Source organism: Cervus canadensis, chromosome 7 (assembly GCF_019320065.1).
Source record: "Cervus canadensis isolate Bull #8, Minnesota chromosome 7, ASM1932006v1, whole genome shotgun sequence".
NCBI classification, from domain to species: Eukaryota; Metazoa; Chordata; class Mammalia; order Artiodactyla; family Cervidae; genus Cervus; species Cervus canadensis.
In genome coordinates, this window is record NC_057392.1 from 7239349 (window position 1) to 7266352 (window position 27004).

At 49.2% G+C, this 27004-nt stretch overlaps 1 protein-coding gene across 1 annotated transcript; it reads left to right on the top strand.

Annotated features, from left to right (window-relative positions):
* Window positions 1-260: 260 nt before the first annotated feature.
* On the top strand, window positions 261-27004 carry RBP1 (retinol binding protein 1). The gene is given in 6 exon segments (XM_043474264.1): window positions 261-327; window positions 330-521; window positions 1014-1192; window positions 23804-23908; window positions 24306-24407; window positions 26762-27004. Coding segments are annotated over 6 exon segments (684 nt in total). The 5' UTR covers window positions 261-275; the 3' UTR covers window positions 26816-27004.

Here is a 27004-nt window from a genome sequence, read left to right on the forward strand (position 1 = left end):
GCCACCCGCGGAGATTTAAGACAAAAGCCTGTGAAAGGTACCGTTCCCTAGTTACTCCAGCCAGCCCCGAGACTGTTTCCCAATCCTCAAGTGGCCGCTGAATGTGAAAAGTTCAAGGCGCCTGAAGGAATCCCGCAGGAACCTAAGAGTTTGGAATTATCTAAGTACCCTTCACCCTCACCCCATCTCCCTTTTCCCGAGCCGAAGGTTTGAGTAACCTGGCCCTCCGACCTCCCTGTCCCCGCCCCACTGAGAGGGGCGGAGCGACCGATACGATGGATCCTCCCGCCGGCTTTGTGCGCGCTTGCAATCCAGCTGTCGCCGCCCCAAGAGCCCCCTGCCGCCGGAGGAGGCACATTTCCGGGCCGCCCACCACCCAGATCGCACTGCCTGCCCAGATCTGCTCCGGCCCGTTCGGTCGCCGTCGGGCCCCAGTCGTCCCTCCGAAATGCCGGTCGACTTCACCGGGTACTGGAAGATGCTGACCAACGAGAATTTCGAGGAGTACCTGCGGGCGCTGGGTAAGCGCTGCCCGCCGCGCTCTGTCCGGGCGCCCGGCCGGACGTCTGAGGGTGGGAGCCCAGCGCCGTCCCGAGCCAGCCGCCCATCTGCCTGTCTCCGTCAGGCCTTGCCGCCGCCCCGAGCACCCGGGCCGCGGACCGGGCGTCTCCAGGAGCCAGAGACCTGCGAATTGCCGAACGGGGGTTGTTAGGGTTCATGGTGGTCAGTGTCTGATATTTGGCTCTCAACGTGGAGGATTTCATTAGAAAAGCTGGGCTTGATTGGTTAGTTTTTGTTTTCAAAGGTTTAGCATAGGGCAGAAAACTTTGTTGTGGGAAAAAAAAGGAAAGAAAAAAAAGGACAGCCCAGCTGCACGCAGAGGTCGTGCTAATCGAGCAAGGAACTCCAGTGGTTTTCTTGGGGTGGGGGAAGCAGGCTCGTAGGGCCCCACTACCTTGGCAGCAGTTCTCCAAATGTTTTCAGCCAACTCTCTACCGTGGCACTCCCTGCAGATGTCAATGTGGCCTTGCGCAAAATCGCCAACTTGCTGAAGCCAGACAAAGAGATCGTGCAGGAAGGCGACCACATGATCATCCGCACGCTGAGCACTTTTAGGAACTACATCATGGACTTCCAGGTTGGGAAGGAGTTTGAGGAGGATCTGACGGGCATAGACGACCGCAAGTGCATGGTGAGGCTTTGCGTTTACCTGGGCATCTCCTTCCCAGGGTTCCTGACCCCCAGGGGGCTGGGTGATCCCAGAGGGGAGCAAGGGCCCTTGTGTTCTGAATGGCAGAAATGTTCCACTCCCAGCCCCCAAGGTAGGCAGCACCTGACTCATCAAGTTCCCCTTACATCCTAACCAGACAGTAACAGGAAAGCTGTGGTTTGTTGAATCTCTACCATGTCCTGGCTTTGAGCCAATGCTTTCTTTATATGCTTGACTTCATCCAGTCTTCACAACCCTTGAGGGAGGTCTGAGGACACCCATTTTACAGATGAGGAAGCAGTCTCAAAGAGATGTGCCTGGAGTGGCACAGCGAGGGCAGGGCTGGGCAGGAATTCCAGGCAAATCTGTTGACTCTATCTGTACCGTGGGCTGGGGGAGTCTGCACCGTAGGCTGGGGGAGGAAGGAGAGAAGAGAGGAAAGCAAGACCAAACATAAGCAACCTTTTGCAAGTGTAAACTTTCTACATGGCAGATCATGAAGTCCACTCTAGGGAGCAGGGGGCACTGTGATCTCTGCCTTCTGACCTGTCCCTCCTCATCCCCAAACTGGGGTTTGGCTCCCAGCCAGTGCCTTCCCTGTCTTCCACTGCTTCCAGGCGGCTGGCTGCCTTTGAACCCCGCAGCCAGCACCTACTCAATGGGTCAATGCCCCTGCAGCCCAGGCCGGAAGGAGCAGCAGTGGAGGAGGGGAGTAAGCCACCCGTCAACAAGGGTGGGAAGTTGGTGACCTGGAGACCCCAATTAGCGCCACCACGCTGCCTCCGGAAGGTCAGCCTTGGGCCTCCATCAACATTCTGGGGGTCGCTGGGAGGTCAGGGTGCTGTCTGCCTCACTCTCACAGTCATGGGTCCAGACCTAGGGGCCTGCCTTGCTTACTGATGAGATTCTCCTCATTCTTCTTCCCTGTCTCCTCCCACCATTCACTGAGGGGCTGCTCCATGCCCTGCACTGTGCCAGCTGTTTTACTCCACAGTGAAGGAGGGATTACTAATCCCATATTTCTCAATGACTGAGGCTCCCGGGCGAAGAGATTGAAGAGGTGGGACTTTGAGGCCCAGACTCCTGCTCTGGGATAAGCTCCTCTGTAGGTAGCCTTTGCGGAACCTGGTGCCTGGGCTTTGGTTGACTGTGGTTGAAGGAGTGCCAGTGTCTGGGGATAAAGAGCCCCAGGCCAGGATGACTCATCCTTCCTGACTTGTTGATTCATCTGAAGGGGATCAGGAGTCAGTGATTACACTCAGAATTGTGGCGGAAGAGGGGGTGGCTGGCAAGGCGGATCCTCGGAGAGGCCACTGGTGGGAGAAAAAACTGTGGTTGTAGTGAAATGTCAGGTCATGCTTCTAACGCCCAAGGCCTCTTAATCCTCAGAGAGGCTCACAGTGGGAAAGGAGACTTTCAGTCAGAGTCTGCCTTGATAAAGTGGGGGCCCTGCCTGTCGGACCACTGCCCAAGGTCTGGTCCCTGGCTCATTGCCTGGAGCCGAATGTGAGAACAGTCCTTGTCCCCAGCCTACTCTTGAGGTACTTACAAGGCACAGCAAGCATCTCTGTTTATTTTGGGTCCCTGCCACTTCTGGAATGTGCTGGCTTATACCTGCTTAGCTAATTACCTTTGCGCTTTCATTCCCACTCTTATCCATTAATGCATGAAGCATTTATTGATCACCTGGTAATACTAGTTAATACAAGCAGACCTTGGAGAGACTGCAGGTCCAGCCCCAGATCTCCACAATAAAATGAACATCGAAATAAAGCGAGTCATACAAAGTTTTCCTTTTCCCAGTGCATATAAAACTTTTGGCTATACTAGACTGTGGTTTATTAAATGTGCAATTATATTATGTGTAAACAGCAGTGTATACACCTTAACTGAAATGCTCACCATCATCTGAGCCTTGGGCAAGTTGTAAGTTGTAATCTTTTTGCAATATAGTACTGTCAAAGATTACTGATCACAGATCACCATAACAAATAGTGAAAAAGTGTGAAATACTGGGAGAATTACCAAAATGTGACACAGAGACCAAATGTGAGCAAATGCTGTTGCAAAAATGGCATCAATAGACTTGTCTGATGCAAATTTGCCATGCACCTTCAATCTAAAAAGCTCAGTATCATCAGGGACTCCCCGAGTGGTCCAGTGATTAAGACCCTGCACTTCCAGTGCAGGGGGTGCAGGTTCAATCCTTTGTTGGGGAACTAAGATCCTACATGCCCAGCAGCATGGCCAAAACAAACCCACAATATTTTCGAAGTGCAATAAAACAAGGTATGCCTGTACTCATCGAGTGCTGAAGTACTGTTCCAGTTTCATATTAACTCACTGAATTTTCACAACACTGATTTTAACCCCGTTTTACAGACGAGAAAACCAAGGCAAGATTTCTTGTTGTGTGACCTTGGTGGATTAAGTAAGTGGCAAAGGGTTTGCATGTGGTCTGACCCAGTGGAACATGTCACAATCTCTGATATCCAGGAACTCACAGTCTTTGTGGCAGAGACAAATGCACACAGAGTCAGAACACAGTGTGACCAGTGGTGACAAAGGGAAGCACCAGAAGAAGGGATCCCAGAAGGAGTTCTGGAGGTGGTGATGTCATAACTTACTATAACAGGGTGGATGGGTGGGTGGGTAGGAGGGAGGGAGGGAGGGAGGGGTTTGGCCACCCTCTTTTCATAGCCATTAGCTCTGTGGTAGGTGAACAGGTCAGGGAGCCCAGCAGCTGGGCAAACTCAGTGACATTGGGTGAGGATCCACGGTCACGTCTGCTGTCTTGGGATTCATGGAGGCCCCCTCCCAAGTAGACAGCAGGCACTTACCTTGCTGTTGCCTATGGAGAAGATGGACGGCCCTCTGCTCCGGCCTTCCTTTGGCCCCTGACTGCAGAGAAGTCCTTCTTCCCAGCTGTCCAGTTGGATTGGGCAGCCATAGGGAAGAGCCATGGCTAGGGGAGGGTGCAGGATAGTACAGTGATAGCAACTATCTAGCCTGGTGCTTGTGAATGGAGGGGAGCTGCCTACAAGAGGCCACATGGCCCAAGCCAGGGCCCCCGGGGGTCCTGAGCAAGGTGGTTGCCAAAGATAATGTCCTTTCTGCTCCCCGTGCTCTGCACCCAGCAGGAGGAGCTGTGGCTGGAGGAAACCAGTTCTCAGCTTCATTTGGCCTCATTCTAACACGTTCTTCCCAACACATTATGAGTAGCTCATTTCTCACCTGTGGTGTTCATTCCTCTCTTGGTCCTACAAGCATTTCGTTGGTGTTTATCTTTGCAGCCCTCGTGTTACTGACACGAATCACATGGGAGTCCTGCCTCCCTGGAGCTCAGTGTAATGGAGGCAACAGACCAAAGCAGCCAATCATACTGAGATGGTGTGCTGATGGAGAGGGGCAGGCAGAGAAGGACCCCAGGTCTGGGAGGTCAGGAGCTGTTCCTGCAGAAAGTGGAGTCTCAGCAGCGGCTTGAAGGATAGGCAGGAAGTGGGCAGACAACAGAAAGGGGATGAGAGCAAAGCCAAGGTCAAGAGAATAGCTCTTGTTGTTATCGTTGCTGTTCAGTCACTCGGTTGTGTCTGACTCTTTGCGACCCCATAGATTGCAGCCCACCAGGCTTCCCTGTCCTTCACCACCTCCCAGAGCCTGCTCAAACTCATGTCCATTGAGTCAGTGATGCCATCCATCTCATCCTCTGTCGTTCCCTTCTGCTTTCAATCTTTCCCAGGATCAGGGTCTTTTCCAATGAGTCAGTTCTTCGCATGAGATGGCCACAGTATTGGAGATTCAGCTTCAGCATCAGTCCTTCCAATGAATATTCAGTTGATTTCTTTTAGAGTCAATCCTAAAAGATTTGGTTTGATCTCCTTGCAGTCTAAGGGAGTCTCAAGTGTCTTCTCCAACAGCACTTGGTACTTGCTATTTCAAACCTGTCCCACACCAACCCTGGGCTCAACCTGGGAACACAAAGGCACCCAGGCCAGTGGAGGGGCCAGACACATCCTCAGGCCTTTACCGCCCAGTGCAGTGGTGGAAGCACGGTGGGCGGAATACAGGGCTGGTAGGGCGAAGGGCAGGCAGTGGTCAAGGAGGGCTCCCTGGAGCTGTGGGGAGCCTTGAAGGACAAGTAAGAATTAGGGTGGATGTGAAAAGCATTTCAGGCAAAGGGAACCAGAGGTCACAGAAGGCCCAGAGGTCAGAGAAGGCCTGGCTGGGAGGGGTTTTATCAGGGAAAGAGGTGCAGTCGGCAAAGACTTCATGTGGCCAGAGTGTAGGGTGTGGCTGGGGAAGAGGGAAGTGCTGGGGCCCAGTAGGGGCCTGGAAGTGACCAGATAGGCGCCAGAGAGCCCGGGAGAGGTGTGGTCAGGCTGCCATCCTCCCCAAAGGGTCCAGAGAGCTCTGCTCCTGCCTCTTTCCCTGGGAACCTTATCTGTCTTCTAGAACAGCCGCCAGAGGATGAAATCCGGCCTGCAGATGTGTTTTGTTTGGCTTGCACTATGTTTGACAAATTTCAAAGCCAATTGCCAGTGATTGCCAAAGACTGTTATGTCACAGAAAAATCCATATTCCTGGCTGTTCATACCCCAACAGGATCAAGACTGCTGAAAAGGCTGGGTGCCCTTTTACTCCTGTGCCATGTAGATCCCCGGGACCTGGTCGCAGTTGCTCCCAATTGATGGGACCTTTTCCACTTTACCCCAGCCTTCGCCCACCCCATTACCTGAAGTCCAGGATCAAACAGTCATATATCATTGTTTGCCTTCTGCATTCCTTAGGGCAGTGGTTTCCAGAGCTGAGATCAGCAGCAGCGGCAGTGTGTGAGGACTTGTTAGCAAAACAGATTTTCCAGCCAGACCCCAGGCCTCCCAGATCAGGACCTTTGGGAGTGAGGCCAACAATCTGGGCTTCAATAAGCCACCAAGTGGTTCTGGTGCAACTAAACCTTGAGAACCACCACTTTGGAGAAAAGAAACCTCTCTGTAAGTGTGTCTCTAGAAAAAGTGGAAAACACTCAGTGATATTCTTTAGGCCCAGTGTAGAGGGCCACAAGCCACCAGATGGCTTAGCCCATTCCTGGACCCCTCTGGACATGACAGCCACGTCCAGAACCACCTGAAATGGCTCTGCAGTCTCGCCCCAGGCTGACGGGTGGAGGCACTTAGATCTATGGAGCCCAGGATCACTCAGCTCACATTTCCAGTCAGTTCTGTTCAGATCTTTACATGACCACAAGCAGTCAGTGCTGTCATCTTGGTGGAAATGTGTCAAGCCTGGGTACAGCTTTTCTCTACCGCCTCCTGCATGCCTTTATCCATTAAAATGAAATCGCAGGCCCAGTTTGAAACCAGTATTATTTATTGAATCTAGCAGATGGAGGCTTTGGCAGAGCGGGGGGACCTGCCAAAAGGGAGGTGCTCCTTCACTTCAAATACTGTTCCCCACACCCGGGCCAAGGAGCCCCTCAGCACAAAGAACAATCTGACTCCTGATTCCAGCTCCCCTGGCATGAGCTGCTTTTGTGGGGAGAAGACAAGCCTCGGCCAGGGTCCCAGCCAGGAACCTGGCTCTGCGTGCTAGTGGCAGAAGGGTCATTTGTCATCCCACCGTGGACCCTGGGGAAATGGCAGCTTTGTTCACTCAGGAGCGGGCTCCTCCTCCCAGGCTGAGGCCTCGCCTCCAGCTCCAGCCTTGAACTCGGGATGACCCCTTCCACAGAGCCTGCCTTCCACTTCCAGCCTTCTGTTGCTGCTGTCTGTTTTTATTGTAAAAGGAAGAAAATAATTCAAACAGCACAGGAGACAGTGGACTGAAAAGGAAAGGCCCCTTCCTTACTCAGCCTTGTTCCCACTCCCCAGAGGTAATCACTGGTACTGTTTCTGGCTGGTCTGTTCCAAAATCTTCCTCAAATATAGAAGCCAGCAGCTCTGTAGCTACTGAGTAGGTAATTGGTCAATTGTTAGTGAACTAAGTCGTGACTCTTGAAACCCCATGGACTATAGTCCGCCAGGCTCCTCTGTTCATGGGATTTTCCAGGCAAGAATACTGGAATTGGTTTCCATTTCCTTCTCCAGGGGATCTTTCCGACCCAGGAATCAAATCCACATCTCCTGCATTAGCAGGCGGATTCTTTACCACTGAGCCCCCTGGGAAGCCCCCCCAAATTGGTCAGTGTTTCTACTGAAAGGCAGAAAAGACAGAGAAACAGAGAGAGAAAGAGAGGAGGGAGGGAGGGAAAGAAGGAGAAAAAGAAAGAAAGGAAGAAGGAAGGGAGGGAAGAAAGAAAGGATCTACTTCTTTGCACATTGTTATTTGCACATGATATTTCTTCAGCATCTTTCTGTATCAGCACTTACGTGTTTCATTTCCTTCCCTCCTTGACTTACTTTCATCCATCCATTCATGCATCTAAATATCTACCAAACCTCTGTAAACAGTGTGGCTTAAACTCTTTTGCCAGCTTTCTGATCCTATTCTTGATTCATTAAAGAAATTTCTTTGATTCTTATTTTAAAAAAACAAAAACACGATGTCAATGGCAGAATTCACTCCCTGGGCTGCAGAGCTGAGAATGCCACTGGGTTTGAGAGCTTTCTGAGAGCCGCCCCTCCCCAGATCAGGGCCCCAGCATTTGGCTGGGTCCTTTCCAGGAAGGAAACACGGAGTGTCTTTCATGTCTTAGCTGAAGTTCTTCGACCTTTGAAATGAGTGTCAGCAGCATGCTTTTGAGGATTACAAAAAGGAGAATTAAAGCAACCCAAATAAAATTCACAAAGTAGCTTTCAAGAATCACACTTGTTTGTTAGGTTTGGGGTTTTGTTGGGAACAAAGGAAAATAACATGTGCTAAATCCTTACCAAGTGCCATGCCTGCCCCTGATGATTTTAGCACTTTTTTCTCTTTTTGTCCCCACAACATATGCTGTTCAGTAAGTATCATTATGCCCACTTTACAGATGGAAATCTGAGGCTCCCGGGTGAGGAATCTTTTTTAGCCCAAAGTCACTCAGTCAGCTGGTGGCAGAGGAAGGATTCTGACTTTCTGTTTACAACATTCTACATTACAAAATCTTTCATGGAGCTCTGCTAAGGACCAGCACCTCAATTCCTTATTGTGACCCTCATCACAACCTGGATGAAAGTGGTGAGACGGCTTGGAGGTATGGAGAAAGGAGTGCTTGTATTAGGGTCAGGCATCTGGTTTTGAATCTTCTCATCCTCCCCTCTTACTTAGTTAATAAAGTGACCTTAAGTGACTGAACACACTGCCTCTGTTTTCGCTTCTGCTAAATGGGCATTGTGATTGCCACTCCACCTGGCTCACAGCACATCCTGAGGACTAGGGTGATAGCACAGGAAACAGGGCCTTGTGAAGCCACTATACTATGTCCAACAAGCAGGCGGAAATCCCTCTGAGACCCTGGACTACCGGCAGCGTTCTTGTGATGGCCACATGTTTACTGGAGGATTATAACTGTTTGTTTTTCTGATCGACATTGCTCTGCTACCCACCCAAAGAAGCACCTTCTTTTTGGTGGGAATGACCTCTACTTACCTGTGGGTTCTGGTAAAGCTGCAAATCCCAGTACATCATCTCTCCTGGGTTGAGCACCTTCAACCAGGGCCATGACAGTGTCCTGTAGCCTGTCCCGTGATTGTGTGTGTGACTGGGCCAGTCGTATGTTTCCTGCCACCTTCCATGGCTGCAGGAGATATCGAACAGAAGGAAAAAATAAAATGAGGCCAGTAGATAAGCAGAAATAATTGAGGAAGAGAGAGGAAGAGAGAAACCGCAACACTGGAGGGCTGCCGGAACTCCTGATACAACACCATTCCGAGACTTTTCACGTCCTTGAACCAGCAAGTATGTTCCCTTTCTTTTTCCCCTGAAGTGTTTTGCAGTTTTCCTGTTACTTGCATCTAAAAACATCTTGTGACATAGAGTCCTACAGATCATAGATTAAGAACCACGTATGAGTTACAGCAGTAGTTCTCAAACTTAAACTCGCTCCACATCCAGATTTTCTGATTCAGAAAGTCTGGAGAAGAAACCAAGAGCTTTTCTAACAAATTCCTGACTGATGCTGATGCTGTGGGTTCAAAGACCATGCTTATGATAACTACTAAGAAAGAGAAATGAGGAAGTGGGCTGGCCCATGCCCAGGTTCCGATGATGTTCTTTTCATGGTTCAGTGTGCTGGAGTTAAGGGTGGCCATTTTGGGGGTCTAAATGAAAGTGGAGAGATGCACTCGAGTCCATGTGGATGCCTGGGGACACCAAACTTACAGCAGCCCATGATGGTTTGTGACTCAGGGTCTGAGTAAGTGATACCAACAGTGTGTGCAGCTGGACAAATGCAGGATACAGCAGAGCAACTGGGAGTCTTGGCTTTGAGATGGACCTGGGTTTGAATCCTGGGTCCACCCTCCAGCTGTATTTCCTTTGGGAACATACTCTTAACTCTTTGGACCTCAGTGTCCTCATTTGTAAGCAGGAGCCAAAAATATTATTAGTACCACTGATAGGATTGTTGTGAAAACTATGTGGTGATGAATTATCTCAAATTTCTATTGCTGTGTAACAAACCACTCCAAAACTTAGTGCTCCAAGACTCCAAAGCAATAACAGTTCTTTATTTTCTTCATGCATCTGCAATTTGTTCAGGGCTCAAAAAGGGAGGCTCGTCCCTGCTGTGTGCCACGTCTGTGAGGCATTGGAGGGCCCACTTTCCAGATGGCTCACTCATACTCACTCTCTACTAGCTCCTTGAGCTTCCTCACAACATGGCAACTGGGTTCCAAGAAAAAGGGGGCCAAGAGAATAAAGGAGAAGTATATGACATTCTTATAATCTACGTAGCCTCTGAAGTCATATAGAAAGAATTTAGCCATACTCTCTTGGTTCAGGCAGTCCCAAAGGCCCACCCATCTTCCCAAGGAAGGGAACATGGACTCCACATCTCAGTGCAGATGTGGCAAGGTTCTAAAAGAGCATGTCAGGTGGAAGATACTTTACAAAATTCAATGTGCTATATGCAAGCTAAGCGGTTACCACAGTGTTGGTGTATGGTGAGTACACAGTGGGAGTTGGAATATTATTCTCTGACTAAAGCTTGGAGGTCTGTCAGGGCTGGGCTCTTGTCTCTGACTAATCTCAAGCAGCAGCTGAACCCACAAGGACTCTGAGGGGGTGGGAGAGGGTGTGTGGTGCCTGGAGATGGGTCTCTGCAGGCAGAGCGGGAGCTCCACCTCCCTGGCCGCCCACCCAAGGCAGGCCCGGCATGAGAGGCTGGTGTGTGGGTTGAAGAGGAGAAGGACAGCCTCAGAGTGTGGGGAGTGGTCCAGGGCTTCACCCTCAGCCCTGTTGTACCCACCTCCAAAAGTCCCAGACAGACAGGTCTAAACACTGTGTCTACACACAGCTGAAACTGCCTGTGCATGTGCCCTCAGCGTGGGAGCCTCCTTTTTGCTGGCTTACCACCTCAGTCACTCAGGATTTCTAGGCCCTCACCGGTGAACCCAGACTCCTATCTGCACAGGACCTGGAACTAGGAAACCCCCTCCAGGCACCCAGAGGCTGTAGACATGACTCCCCTTTCTCCATGGAAGTCTGCCCAGAAATCAACATTGGCAGACATCTCACCTGGGCTCAGGGATTTATTCCTATATGACTTGAGTTCACTAGAAGTTCCTCTGACAGCAGAGACTGTGCCTGATTCACAGAAGCTTCCTCCCTGGGAAGCATTTTTGTAGCTGTCTGTGTTGTATAAATGGAGTTGTGCTAGAGCGTCACACACACACACACATTAACACATACCACCCCTTGTCCTCAAAGAGGAACCCCGGGTCCCCTCACGCCACCTGAATTTCTACCTTGAGAGCACGTTTATTTTGGTTAAGTATCTAAAGACTCTCTGCTTGTTTCCTTTAGTGTGCAAATAGCTTAGATTCCTTCTTCCCTCCCTTTCTTTCTTGACCTGAGGGTCCAAGGACAGCATAGGAATAGTCTAGGGGAAAACTGTGTAAAACAAGACGAGTGTGAAGAACATGAAGTCAGGACTGAAGGAGAACCCAGCCTGCAAAATCGGTCTTTGCCAGCCTTACAGTAGAACCGGCTCTGCACTCAGAAAATGAGCGGGGGGAAAAAAATCCCATCTGATAATGTGCAATGAGTCAGAAAAATTATCTTATTCTTTGACTCAGAGATCCCACTTATGGGATTACATTCCAGGAAAATAATTCAGAAGATAGGCTATATCCATTATTATTTGTACAAAGGAATTTGTAGAAGCTGGGCAGTAAATCTTCAACAGCCCATAGAATCAAAGCCACCCTCTGAGGGCTGTGTACGGCAGGCTCCGCCCTAGTGCCTGATGTATAATGTGTTAAATATTCAGTCCTCCAACAATCCTAGAGCTGAGAGGTACTCTTCCTTTTAACAGACAGGGACCCGTGATCCTGCCAGGGTCACACTCCTGGTTAACCATAGTCCAGGATTCAACTTCAGACTTCTGACTCCCAACTTTGTGTGGTTTACACAACAGGCCGCCTCCTGCTATTGTCCCTAAACGCCTGGGACCGCAGGCATTTAGAGTGACTGTGGGCTTTTAATTCCATAGACCACTGTGTAGCCATGAAAGTGATTGCTGTGAAGATAAATGAAAAATGTTTATGGACAACCCATCCACAAGTTCCATAGATTCTGTTTCTTAATCTCTCTCTCCCCTTTCCCCATCGTCTGAGTATCTCTTGCCTGTAATAATAATAACAGTTAACATCTCTTACACTTAGCATGTGCCAGGCTCAGGACTTTCCATGGAGGATTTCATTTAATGACTCCAGTATCTTCACACTGATCTCCCTTCTGCCATCTTTCACATTCTGAAAAGGGAAACGGGCATTTCCCTGGCAGTCCAGTGATTAAGACTCTGCACTTCCAATGCAGGGTGAAAGGATTCAGTCCCTGGTCAGGAAACTAAGATCTCACATGCTGCGTGGAATGGGCAGAAAAATTTTTAAAAAATAAAAAGAGAACTGGATCATGTGTCTACTCCCCAGCTCAAAATCCAAAGAGTCTCCCCAGGGCTAATGGGCAAAATCCAGACAGCATTCAGGACCTCAGAACATGGCAGCGCTTGCCTATCCAGCCCCACACCCGCCTCACACCTTTCACTTAGCCCCATCCCACCATTTGCACATACCATCCTCTTTTGCACCTCTTTGCACTCTTCCCTGGGGTAAGTCCCCTGCTTCCTCTCCATGGGAGGATACGTACTGATGGTCAGGCCCAGCCCAGGTTTAACTGCTCCATAGACCTCACCCTGACTCCCCATCCCCCTTCATCCTCCCTGTTACCTCCTCGTCCCTCTCCGCAGGTGCTGCCCCAGGGCACCTGTGATGCTCAGTGCATTTGAGATGCTAAGCAGTGGGGCCCACACCTTTATATCTCCAGTGCCTGGCACAGTTAGCTCCAGTGTGTTTATGAAATGAGCATATAAATAGTGGAACCTCAAACAATATAGGTGGTCCTCATTGACCATATCTACGAGATCTACTTGCCATTAAAACTAGCTAATGTGTCTTTGAATCCTCACAATTCTATGATAAAGATGCCAAAATTCTTCCTAGATTGAGGGAAATATTATTAAGAAATGAATAGACATCATTTGTCTGAGATCAGGGAGCTAGCTGGTGGAGCCAGGATTTAGATCCAGGCTGTCTAACTTCAGGTTGTTACCAGAGAAAGACGGAGGGCTCTGAATTAGTTTCTCTGTGAGACTTTTGCAGTCTCAAATGCTGTTTCTCCCAGGGAAGCTGTGATGTCCTGGGATGGGATTGGTAGGGGAGGTGAGATGTTTGGCTTTCATCTCATTCTCCCTGACAGTGGAGGCTGCCCTGCTGGCCAAGATCTGCAGCTTCCAGGCTGAGGGTAGCTGTTCTTGGCCTTCCTCTAAACTCTTGCTTGTCCACAGTCCATTTCCCTTGAAGGCAGGGCCGGGCAGTCCGACTACAGCATAATCAGTTCAGTTCATCTTTGGAGTCCCATCTCTGCCGCTTAACAAATTGGGTGTCATTTAACAAGTTACTTCACCTTCCTATGCCTTCACTTGTCTGTGAAATGGGAATAATTATCAAGTAAGGGGTATCTGCTTTACAATGAAGATTAGATGCAGGAAAGCCTGCAGTCAACTGCTCCATCAGTAGGAGCGGTTATCAGTAACTCTCTCACTTTGTAAATTGTGTCCTCTGGGAGACAAATTCTGCAGGTGGTATTGTGTGAAGAGACACCTGGCCACTTAGAGAAGAGCTAGCAGGTTACATGTGCAGAGGCTGGGCTGCAGGGGCACCTGCCTCCTTATACCCACTGAGAACAGGGGCATGGAGGGCAAGGCCAAGAGCTAAGAAGAGTCCAGCTCTCAAACAGGTCCTTCCAAACCCTTGTTTCATTTCCTCCTGATGGCTCTGTTCTGTGGCAGGACTCATTAGCCCCCTTTTGCAGATGAAGAGTTCAAAAGGTAAATGGCTGGGGTCACCCAGCTAGAAAGAGGTGGAGATGGATTGGAGTCCAGACTAGCCTCTGTCCAAGGCTGTCATTGGGTCCCTCACCAGTGCCCAACTAGGTCAGGCAAGTTGCTGTCTGATGGCTAGACTAGCCTCACACACAGTCTGCCCGGTTCAATGGCAATAGCATCCATGGCAGCAAGATGTTCCTGTGGAGCAATGGGCAGGCTGTGGGCTCAGAGGCAGGGAGAAGTGGATGGAAACTGTGACTCCTGCTCATTCTGGCTGTGTAGCCCTGGGCATGGCCCTAAGCACTCCAGGCCTCAGAAACTCAGAGCCCATGTTGTTCCAATGGCTAACCTGTTTCTGTGAGGCTAATCTATGGAAATGGACTTCCCTGGTGACTCAGATGGTAAAGCATCTGCCTACAATGCGGGAGACCCGGGTTCAATCCCTGGGTCGGGAAGATCCCCTGGAGAAGGAAATGGCAACCCACTCCAGTATTCTTTCCTGGAAAATCCCATGGACTGACGATCCTGGTAGGCTACAGTCCATAGGGTCGCAAAGAGTCGGACACAACTAAGCAACTTCACTCACTCACTCAATCTATGGAAAAACAAACAGCCACATTGCCTAGGATGAAAAAGTGAAAGTGTTAGTGACTCAATCGTGTCTAACTCATTGCAACCCCATGAACTGTAGCCTGCTAGGTTCCTCTGTCCATGGAATTCTTCAGGCAAGAGTACTGGAGTGGGTAGACATTCCCTTCTCTAGGAGATCTTCCTGACCCAGGGATCAAACCCAGGTCTTCTGCATTGCAGGCAGATTCTTTACCATCTGAGCCGCCAGGGAAGCCCCTTGCCTAGGACAGCTTGTCTGTAAAAAAAAAAAAAAAAAAGGGAGGGGTGTTCATTGCCTGAAAATTTGCAAGAGTACCCCTAGAATGTTTTCCGCCATTTTATTTATACTGTTGAGTCAACAAACAATACTGTGCGTTTTCTCTGCTCTAGATGCTAAGGTGGGGGCTGGTGTCCTGCAGTGGATAAAAGTATCATAGACTCAAAGGAATTCTTCATCAAGACATCCTGACCTGCTTGCCTTCCCTGGTTACTGAGCTATCATCTCTTATCTTCCAGGAATTGTTTGTTTCTGTTTGCTTTGAAAGATGAAAAAAAAAAATAGAGGCCAGAAGTTCCCATGGAAGAGATGAGGCCTCCCCCGAGCAGGCTCTGTCCTTCTGAGCCCCTCTGAGCACCTTCATGCAGGACGGCCCCTCCTTTACTCCACCCCAACTGCAGGTGGACTTGGGAATAGACCAATTCTTTGTACCTGACCAAGTAGTAAAGCCAGCTCTGCCTGCCAGATAGGCAAATATTTAGATTTTCCATTGTACCAGATTTGGCGGGTTGGAGCCACAAAGTTGTGGAGTGAGGAAAAAGAGATGCTGGTACATTCTAGGGTTGGAGCGCAGAGTTAGTCTCCCTGAGGGGTATCTTTCCAGAAGGGTCTAGCCAGGCAAAGCCCATTTGGAAGCCTCACTCACGCAGCCCCTGAGCTCCCTGCATCTGTATAGGCTATTCCCTCAGCCTGAAATTCCCTCATTCCTCTTTTCCAATTTCTGTTTCTTAACGTAACTCTTGATGTTTTTTGGTGTCGATTCCAGCATCACCTCCTCCAGGAAGCCTTCCCTGATGGACCTCTGTCTCCACTTCAGAGTCTGATGAGGTGCCCTCCCACTTCCACAGTCACCGTCACCTGCCTCTACCAGCACTTGCTGTTCTGCAGGAATTCTCTGTCTGTCTTCAATAGTCTGTGAGCTCTTTAGAGCAGAATCTTCACCTTCCATGCTTCTGTTTCTAGCATATGAGGCTGGTGTGCAACCTATCTTTGCTGAATGTTGTTCACTTACACAGAAAAGTGACAGTTGTTAGTCACTCAGTCGTGTCCAACTCTTTGCAACCCCATAGACTGTAACCCGCCAGGCTCCTCTGTCCATGGGATTCTCCAGGCAAGAACACTGGAGTGGATAGCCATTCTCTTCTCCAGGGGTTCTTCCCAACCCAGGAATCGAACCCCAGTCTCCTGCATTGCAGGCAGATTATTTATCATCTGCGCCACCAGGGAAGCCCTCAATTACACAGAGCTCTGATGCAAAACCTTATTGTTCATTCAAGGGTCAGCTTATATCAAGGAAATGCAGAGCCCAGTAGCCAAGAGCATCGGCTCTGAGGTCAAACCTCATCTCCCCACTTCATGACTGGGGGACCTTTTTTCAAAAGTTATCTATTTATTTTTGGCTTCATTAGGCCCTCTGGTGGCAGCGAGTGGGCTCTTTAGTTGTAGTGCCCTGACTTAATTGCTCTAGGGCATGTGGGATCTTAGTTCCCTGACCAGAGACCAAACCCATGTCCCCTGTATTGGAAGGTGGACTCTTAACCACTAGGGAAGTCCCAATGGCTGAGTGACCGTAAAGCCTCAGTCTCCACATATGTAAATTGGGGAGAAGCATCACTGCCCCAGGAGGTTTAGGGAATCAAACTGATATGTTAGTCACCAAGTCATGCCTGACTCTTCGCAATCCCATGGACTGCAGCACGCCAGACTTCCCTGTCTCTCACCACCTCCCAAAGTTTGCCCAAGGTCAGGTCCATTGAGTCAGTGATGCCATCCAACCATCTCATCCTCTGTCACCATCTTCTCCTTCTGTCCTCAATCTTTCCCAGCATCAGGGTCTTTTCCAGTGAATCAGTTGTTCACATCATGTGGCCAAAGTGTTGATATGACCCACACTTTAATACCCTGCCCAGCATGCAGTGAGTATTCAGTACCTGATTTGGGGGTGATGATGATGATGGCAATAATGACAGGATGCTGTTCCACCAGGAAGTACCCAGCAAACAGTACATAGGTGGCACTGGTGCTAGTTAGATGTCTGCCTTCCCTCCAGGCTGAGCTGCTTCATGGCAGAGCTTGGGTCCAGTCCAGACTTCGGGCCATCCTCAGTACTGAGCCCCTGGGATGACTGAGCCCTGTTCCATAGGAACCCCACAACTTTCTCCAGCCTCACTCCCTCTTCCCCAGAAACTTGGCCTCACCAGGACCTTGAGCTCTCTGATGGTTTGTTGTTTTAAAATTAATCCTGGGTACTTTCTGGAATTTTTAACGACTTTTTAAAATGACTTGTCAAGATTTAACATTTTATTGTTTTGTCTTAAGATTCACGTTATCATTTGCTCTTGGCTTCTTCATAGTATTAGAATCACATTTGTCCATGCCCATGAAGGCCTGCTGTGGCTTTACGGGTCTGTAGCTGTTGCTTCTAACGGCTTTTATGTACCTAATTACTTGTTCGTGTTTTAAGGTCTTATTAATCTAGTTTTAACCTGCTTTAAGAATGAATCAGCTTTTCCCCTGAATGTGCTAATTTTAGGTCATTGCCAGCCCCCTGGTAATGGATCAGAAGATCACCCACGCTGGCCTTCCAGGCAGGGGAGCTCGTGGAGCCAGCCAGAAAGAAATGGGTTCAAGTGATGGCTCAACCCCTAACCCTGAGATGGCTTGGGCGGGTTACTTAACAAGCCTAATTTTGATCAGCCGTAAAGCTTGAACTGTAAAGCTCCCAGCACCGTACCCAGCACTTGGCAGATTCTCATTTACCTTCCCTGTCCTTCCCACCCTCCCACTTCCATATTTAACAGTATTAGAGTCTTAAAAACCTCCTCCTTGTCCCAGAAACCCTCAAAAGGTGAAGCACCAAACTCCAGGAGGAATGGCCAATTTGTATCTTTTATCCTTTCACATCATGTATAGAAAGTGTCTAGTCACTGTCTGGATTTTCAATTTTCCCCTTAAATTTAAAGAGCACAGGCTTTGGAGGGCTCTGGCCTTTGCAGGCAGAACCAGTCATGGACACGACCTCCCTTCTTAGGATTTGGCTGTGGAACCACAGAGGCAATTGGGTCCAGCCCTAGGCCTCCGAGCAGAGGCCTCCCAGAACTGGGAGGGCAAGTGCAGAAGGACCACTGATCCATCATCCCCCTGTTTTGTGGGAGTGGATGTTTGGGGCTCTAAGGATCGTTACAAATTCTTGGCCGCTAAGTTGAATTTCACTCTCTGTGGTTCATGCCAGGTCACTGGGTCCATTTAGTGGGAATGGTCTGTCACTCCCAGTACAGGTCACTCAGACGAAGTGAGGGGCCTCAAGGCGCCCTTGGAACCAGCTTCCTCAGCCTGCTTGTGGGAGCTGAGTTTTCTATGTCACCTCCATGCCAGCTTGGGTTTCTAAGTGGTCAGGGGAACTGGATAATGTCTTTTGAAGTGGCAGTCCCCTGTCAGAGGACTGACTGTCTTCACTCATCTTTTGGTGCATGTGTTTCTGGGAAAGCTGCTGACAAGGCCAAAGTGTTGGGGATTATTAGTTTTTAATAGAAAAGTTGGACCGGCTTTGCTTTATAACCAGCCGCCTTGGGCTGCAACTCATTTGCAGACTTCAGATGGCCTGTGAGAATTACTGTTAGGAGGGGAGCTGAAGGTGGCCATACGTTCCCCTTGTCCTTGACTTGTCTGGGCTTCAGTTCCAAGGTGGGGCCCCAGAGCCCATGGTGCGGGGCTGCGGGGGAGAGGACACCACACTGTCTGTCTCCATGATCTGTACCATACCCACCTCAGGTCCCATTGGCACCTGCCTTCCTGTGCCTCTTAAAAAGCAGCAGGAACATCCTCTTGCCTAAAAGTGCCCCACTAGACCCTGATTACAGGATTAAGCCATGGTGAGTGTCCAAGCTGGGAAATTGAATTGAATGACCTCTTAAAGACCCTTTCAGATCTGCATTCACAGTGCAAGCTGAGCCTCATTCCAGACTTTGCCTGATGTGCCAAAGGTGGCTGCTCACAGCAGAGGGAGGTCACAGAAGAAGTCATTGGGTTCCGGGAAAGGTTGTTATCATAAGCTATGTTTTGTGTTATAAGAAAACAAGCGACCATTGTTTGTTACCACCCATTTCCCAACATTCTTTCCTTCTGTCCTCTCATGTGTTTGTAGATGATCACCCTCCTCCCTGACTCCCCACCCCTTTTCTGTTCTTAGGACAAATCTGTTCCTCTGGGAAATGGCTGGTTTATTCCCACAGGATACAAAGCTTAAAAAAGAAAAATCCACATCCACCAAGTGTGAACAGGGAAGAGCAAAGTGGGAGAACTCAATCGCATTTTCAGAGCCACCATAGCTGTCAGTGGGGAGTCTCCAAATAGGTCTTCTACTTAAACAAAGACAAATTAAATTTTAGGGGAAGCAGACATCACAGGGCTCCCGGGTACCCGAGTCAGCAGGCAGCCCTGCAGGGTCTCTTCTTGCATCCAAGTCTTTTGGAAGGGAAGGCGCTTCTGAAACATTTAGCCATGATAACTAGCTTGTCCATCACTTCTCTAATCTCCAACTTTTAAAAGAAAGGCTTAAAAAAAAAAAAAGAAACAAGAAACAAATGCTTTAGTTATTGTTCAACTTTGACAAGCAAATCCCACTCTTGTCTAAGTTCTGAATGTCATGATCACCATTACCTAGGGCCCCATACACAGGTCCTATGCATTTTATGTACATTTTCTCTCATCCTCAGCATAAACTAGTAAAGTGGGTCTTGTCGTTATCCAAAGCCACATAACAAACCACCCCAAAATGTAATGCGTTAAAACAACCACCATTTACTCTCATGGTTCTGTGGGTTGATTGGGTGTTCACAGCTTCATGTGACTGCATTCAGCTAAAGGCTCTGTCGAGGAATCTCAGTTCTCCTACGGTGATCACTTTTTCTCATCCTCTGGAGCTTATCATGCAGTCTTGTCATGCTTATCTCTCCAGTAGAAGAGCCTCAGTTCAGTTCAGTCACTCAGTCATGTCCGACTCTTTGCGACCCCATGGACTGCAGCAGGCCAGGCCTCCCTGTCCATCACCAACTCCCAGAGTTTACTCAAACTCATGTCCATTGAGTCGGTGATGCCATCCAACCATCTCATCCTCTGTTGTCCCCTTCTCCTCCCGCCCTCAATCTTTCCCAGCATCGGGGTCTTTTCCAGTGAGTCAGTTCTTCACATCAGGTGGCCAAAATATTGGAGCTTCAGCTTCAACATCAGTCCTTCCAAAGAACACCCAGGACTGATCTCCTTTAGGATGGACTGGTTGGATCTCCTTGCAGTCTAACGGACTCTCTAGAGTCTTCTCCAACACCACAGTTGAAAAGCATCAATTCTTCTGCGCTCAGCTCTCTTTATAGTCCAACTCTCACATCCATACATAACCACTGGAAAAACCATAACCTTGACTAGACTGACCTTCATTGGCAAAGTGATATCTCTGCTTTTTAATATGCTGTCTAGGTTGGTCATAACTTTTCTTCCAAGGAGCAAGCGTCTTTTAATTTTGTGGCTGCAGTCACCATCTCCTGTGATTTTGGAGCACAAGAAAATAAAGTCTGTCACTGTTTCCACTGTTTCCCCACCTATTTGCCATGAAGTGATGGGACCAGATGCCATGTGGAATGGCCTGTACTTCCTTAAAGCACAGCAGCTCCATCCCAAAGGGGAGGATCCTGAGACGATGAGCCCCCAGGGCTTCTGAAAGCACTGCTTGCATTGTGCTTCCTGCTGTCCCATTGGCCAAGGCGACTCACACCACCAAGGCCAGAATCAGTGTGGGAGGGGCTTCCCAAGGGTGTGAACATCATATGAGCCACTGGGGATCCTGATGGAACAGTCTGCCACAGAAGGTACTGTGAATCCCTCTTTTGTAGATGAGCGCCCTGAGGCTCAGAGAGGTTCCTCCTGTTGCCCAAGGTCATTCCCCACAGCTCGGGACAGAGGGTCCAGGTCTGTTGACTCCAGGGAATGTGTTCTTTGCTGACAATATTGGGTCAACCTGATACAGCATTGGAGGGAGACAGATACCAGGAGCTGAGCTTCCCAACCCCTTTAACCCAGAGGACAGCCCAGCAGGCTCCCTGGCCCCTTGGTGAGTGTTCCACCAGCAGACCAGAGCCATGGGGCTATGTGAGGGCAAAGGCAGCATCAGGAGGCATTGAAGGCATGCTCCAGGCCACGGTCCCAGTTACAGTCCAGCGCTATGACCCTGTCCACCTCCCCCTCCTTCAGCACTGGCCTGCTTGTCCTTAATGACTCTGTTTGGAAGGCCTTCCCACTTTAGAAAGCTAGTCACATTTCCTCAAGAATAAGGGCCCTCCTGCCTCGGTGCTTCCCCTGACGCCAACACCTACAACAGTGAGCTATAACCACCTGGCGTGTCACTCTCCTCCCTTCTCTGTGGTGGTCTCATAGGGGCATGGGTCTTCAGGACCCAACTCTGGCTCCCAGCACCCACACCCAGCAACGGTTGGGCTGAACTGAAGGGTGTTCCTTCTGGGGGCTGCTCAGAGTCTTAGCTTAATGCCCATGTTTTCTCTGCAGTCCCTCAAAATTTACCAGACATCTGCTGGGTGTCCTGCCTGGGCTGGGAAACGAGAGGGCACTGAGCCATGTAAGGCCCATGTTCCAGCCCGGGTTCTTTTCCTCATTAGCTGGGTGACACTGAGAACGTCACCTAACCTCTCTGAGCTCAGCCTCTCCTGTATCTTCAATACAGACGAGAACAGGTCTCTTTTCTGTCTAACTCACCCAGGGTCAAGAGTCAACAGGAATTCTAGGCTGAGAAAGTACCTCCTGTGGAAACTGACATAGCATTTGTGTGTTTGGGATCCTTCTCTGAGGATCTGATTTGTAGGGCTCTAACAAAGAGTTCTCTACACTCCAAGAACCTTCCACTCCCTGAATCCCTAGATCTATCATGAAGCCTGAAATTGTACCATCCATCATTCTTTTGATAAGGTATTTTTATTATCTATATCCAAATGGTCCCTATTAAAAGATGCCAAATGATCTGGAAAGGGTAACGTGTTAGCACCGGAGCAAAGCCTGCTTTACCATTAATGAACATCTCTTTCATGCTTGTTCTCTGACATTGATGTTAGAAGGGAAGCAGGTGTAAGTCTTCTGGAGATCAAGGTGGTGATATTTATCAAAAGCCTTAAAAGTATGCCCACTTTTTCATGCAAGTTTTTTTGCCTCGGAATTTATTCTAACAAAACATTGTTCAAAACTGTATACACAGAAGTCTTATTTATAGTAGCACAGAATTATAAATAACCTAAATGTCCAAGAATAGGTAAAGGGCTAAATAATGGTGTGCATGTACAAGGAAATACTGCCAGGACTGCCTTCCATGGGCCTGTGATCAGGGCAGCTCCACAGGCTTCTGTCCCCAGAAGGGCCCCTCCCTTGGTTTAATACTTTGCTGTCACTGTCTTAAAATTCTTGCGTGCTTGCTAAGTAGCTTCAGTTGTGTCCGACTCTTTGCAACCCCAGAACTGTAGCCTGCCAGGCTCCTCTGTCTATGGGATTCTGCAGGCAAGAATACTGGAATGGATTGCCATGCCTTCCTCCAGGGGATCTTCCCAACCCAGGGATCTTACATCTCCCGCGTTGGCAGGCGGGTCCTTTACCATCCTTTATCATCCTTAATCATCTTTAAAAAAAGAGTCTGCATTTTCATTTTTTGCTGGCTGGGCCTTACAAATTATGTATCATTTCCTAAATATGACATAACAATTAATGCTTATGGAGAATATTTGTCAAAGTGGAAAATTGCTTCTATTAAATGAAGAAACAGGTACAAAACCATAAATGATGCAATCCTGAACTGGCGTATCTTATGTCTCCTGCATTGGCAGGCAGGTTCTTTACCACTTGGGAAGCCCACTTTTTTTAAAAACAAAAACATTATACTTAGAGATCCTGGCAGGTTACAGTCCATGGGGTCGCAAAGAGTGGAACACAACTGAGCGACTAACATACATACATACGTTCAACTTTCATACATAGAGAAAAAAAGACTGGACAGAAATGCACCAAAATGCTAGAGTAATTATCTCTGAAGAAGCAAGATTACAATATTCTTTTTATTGCTGTGATCTTTTTTGAGCATTTCCTGCATTTTCTAGGGTGGAGGTTATGAATATGCTCCTTGGCTCTAATGTTTCCAGTAGAGACAGAAGTGTATCTCTTGTAACTGAGCATCATGGTTCTTTCTTGGCCTCTGGGTGCATCTGGAGCCCTCTGTATGCAGGGGAGACTTCCGAATAAACGTGAAGAGCAGCTCAGTTGATGAGGAGGCCAAGTATTCTTAGGAGCTCCTTGAAGTTGATTTCAGTCCCCACCTCCCTTCACAGGCTGGGTGTGCACAAGGTGCTCAGCGAACGGTCATCCTGTCTGTGGCCTGAGGTCACTGGTAGCCTTTACCTTACACCCAGCTTCTCAGACGTTCACTTCATTCTGCTCTGACTTGGAGGTGGGACCTTCCCTCTGGCTTGGGGCTGGACGTGTGCCCCGAGTGATCTCCGGACCAGGGAAATAAGCCGCTCCCACCCCAAGTCCTCCCATGCCCCTCCCCCTCTGGGCTACGGAACAGAAAGCAGCTTGATCCCTGGGCGGAGCTGGGGGCACACCGGCTCCACCTGTCCCCCTTGTGCCCGCCTCTCAGGTCAGGCTTCATCCCAACAGTAGGGGGCGGTAGAGATCAGCAAACCCAGGCTGGAGACTGGGTGTGGAGTAGGAAGGGGGAGGTGGTCCTCCCGTAAGGAGTGCACCCCTCACTCCACACCCACTTCCCAGATTCCTCCTGCTCTCCTAAATCCTTTTCAGGAAATTGCTAACCGTCTTCTCAGCTGAGCAGGGCAGGAACACAGGAATCCTAGAAGCTTACCTCTGTGCGTCCAAGGTCTGTTGAGTTCATGGCCTCTGGCCACCTCATGACAAATGAGGACACTGGGGCTCAGAGAAGTGATGGACTTGCTCAGAGCCTCACAGTGAAGGGGCGCATGGGGTTCTAACCTCTCCAGGGGGGAGGGCAGAGTTCACATGGACCAGAGGTGGGTAGCTACAGATACAGGAGATGCCCACTGCACACAGGTCCCAGTCTAGACCATGGGCTTCTGGCTGTCTCCCGTCTAAATTCCAGCACTTCCAGCTCTGCATTTCTGGGTAGGTCCATGTGCAAAGACTGGGCCTCCTCCTGCTGTCTGTCTGGCCATCAGCACGCCCAATACCTGTGGCGGCACACGAGGCTCAGGGAACCTGTGAGAGCTCAAAGGTAGGATAGGGTGGCGGCCTGACCGGAAGGGCAGGCAAGTCGCTTCCTCCTCTTTCCCCACCGCGGTCCCCTGGAACCTGGAACCAGACACAGAACCCTCTTGGGAAGCTTCCTGAGCATGCTCCACATCCGTGCCTGCCCCAGCCCCATTCTTAGCCTTTGCACTGTCAGCCCACCCCAGTGACTTTTTCTTTCCTAACTACCCATTTACATTTATGAAAGTTTTTGTAAATTTTAAAACTGATTTGCATGTGATGGGCAAGGAGCACAAAGCGGTAGATTTCTCTAATGAAACTGACTTGAGCGCACCCTGGATTCTCAAGGTTTGGGCTGCCCCTAACCCAAAGCCCAGGGGCTGCTGGCTTCAGAATGACAACTGTATTTTTTGGCTCGGCAGACCACGGTGAGCTGGGATGGGGACAAGCTCGAGTGTGTGCAGAAGGGCGAGAAGGAGGGACGTGGCTGGACCCAGTGGATTGAGGGTGACGAGCTGCACCTGGTAGGTTCTGGAGGTTGGGAAGGTGGGTGGGTAAGCCAGGCTGGACCCCACAGATCCTGGTCATGTTGGGGCCCGGGTGGACTTTGGAAGAATGCACCATGTCTGGGCCTTGGCTTTGCTCTGAAACTTCTCTTCCAAGGCCCTGGAGAAGATGCTTGAGTGATTTTAAAAAACAGAGCAATGTGTTTAAGGTCTGGGCTGACCCAATTGTCCAATCAGAGGGAGGTGAGGAGGTGCATCTGCTAACCATCAGATGTGGAACCAAGCCTTTTAGCATTCCATATCTGTTTCAATTGTCTCAGCAACCCTATGGGCCAGGTACTGTTATGTTTCTTATTTTGGAGAAGACATGGAGGCTCACATCCCGGTAACACAGCTAGAAGATGACAGAACTTACATGTGCTCCCAAATGACACCCGTTTTCACCATGCCAAATTGTGACTAGCCAGAACCAGGGTGACTTCTCTAAGCTTCTCAAGACATGATCTTGTTACCCCAAAACTGGGTTCACCTCTTGGTGGGTGTCAAACCCAAAGATACAACCAAGCCACAGATTGGGAGAAGGAAGGATTTATTACTTGCAGCAAGTAAGAAGAACACTGGGCATTTTTCTGAAAGCCATGTCTTCCCAAACAGCAAAATTGGGGAAGTTTTAAGCCAAGAGCTCATGCGTATTCATGAAGGGTCTTGAGCAGAGAATTCAGCATTGAGATGGGGCAAAGGTCAACAGAGTCCAAGCTTTAATTGATTGAAGTCACTAGGGTCAGAAAATGTCCATCCTTCACCTGAGTGGGGGCTTTAGTTCCTTCAGATCCCAGAGATTGTCATGTGTATCCCTTGAGGAGGAACTCAGCCTCTGTTTTATCACAGTTCTTTGACTGCTTTTCCTTGACTCCTGCATTTCTTCACTTGCCTTAAGATCATTATTTACTGAGACCTGTTTGAGGGTGGGCATTAGATCACAAAGTGGCTTCAGTCAAAAATGGTTTCTTTTATGTCCAAGGACCCCCTGCCCTATCTGCTCACAGTCTCAACAGTCTAAGTCAGGAGAGGAGCCTTTCTTGGTTCAGGTGTGGGCCCTCCCAACCCGGTCCTCCAGCCTGGGACCGCTTGTTAAAGCCACGTCTACGCTATCATTATGGGGAAAAAGCACATCCACATCCAGAGTAGAGGCCTTAGCCCCTGGGGATCTAAAGTACCACCTGCCCTCTGAGCAGAGACCTCACATCACTCCTGCTCCCTTGGAACTCTGTGTTCTTAGAAAGGAGCCACATACAGGTGACCAGGGTTCTAATCTGATTCACCAGGTACTTTTGGGAGGTGCTTTCTTTCCCTCAAGCTCATCTGGAAAACACCATCCTACCACAAAGGGCTTCTGCCGAGATCAGGGTCTGTAGGAGCTTCAGGACATGTGTGCACTAAGAAGAGGCACAAGGACATCATATTCAGAGGCAGCTTACAGCCTGGGCTGCAATGCCTGACCTTGAACCAGTTTCCTTCTTGAGCCTCCATTTCCCCAGCTACAGAGCAGTGAGGGTGGGTTATGTGATCTTCGTCAGCCCTTTCAGCTCAAAAGTTCCGTGACTTTTTGCCAGAGGTTACAAAGTAGGGGACACAGCCCTCTTTTATTTGGCCATCCATGGGCTTCATACTTTTTCAGCTAACAACTTAAAAATTAGGAGATGTTACATAAATATTCAAATTTCCAGCCTCCGACCAAAAAAAAAAAAAAAAACCAACTTGGAAGGTGTAGAAACACTGTGCTGTCGTTCTTGCAGGCGACATTCAGTAGGGGCTACCCTGCTGCATTTTAGTACTACCTGGGAGCTTTTAAAATAAAAATTCCAGGACTCCACCCACTGAAATGTTGATATAACTAGTCTAGCCTGGGACCCAGGCATTTTTCAAACTCCCCAGGTAACTCCAATGTGCTTGGAACCACCATGCCAGTTTGCAACCCTAGTCTCAGTGACCTGTTGAGCCCTTTGGGGGTTGAGCCTTGCTTCTGGCCCTGAATTCTTGCAAATCTGTGCACAGTCTCTGACCTGGGCTCAGGCCTGGTGTTCTTAAAGCCTTTTGGCTCCTTGAGGGTAGTAGGAGGAAGGAGGCATCTGAGGTCCTGTTGGTCAGCTCTGAGCCACATCTGCCTCCACCCAGTTCTATCTAGAGGGCATAGCCAAGACTGATGTCCCCTGACACAGTTCATCTGACTCTCCAAGGAACTGTCTCATTCAGACCAACTCTTGAGGAAAAATAGCAGTCACGGATTATTTTCAGAGTTCCTGCTCCTGGACATGCTGAGCCCCAAGTGTGACCTTGCTTTGGCCAATAACAAGAATCTGTCTTTGTTTCAGGAGATGAGAGTGGAGGGTGTGGTCTGCAAGCAAGTATTCAAAAAGGTGAACTGAAGCTTGAGCAGATCTTGGTCTCTAGGAATGAGTGACATGATGGGGGCACCGGGGTCCCCCCGCCTTTCTGCACAGCATGGGACAGAGATGCCTGGCTACCCCCGCCTCTGTTAACAGAGTCTGTCTCTTGGTGTTGTCTCTTCCTTTTCTTCAAACGAAGCCATCCCAATAAAAGTGATTTCTGCTTGA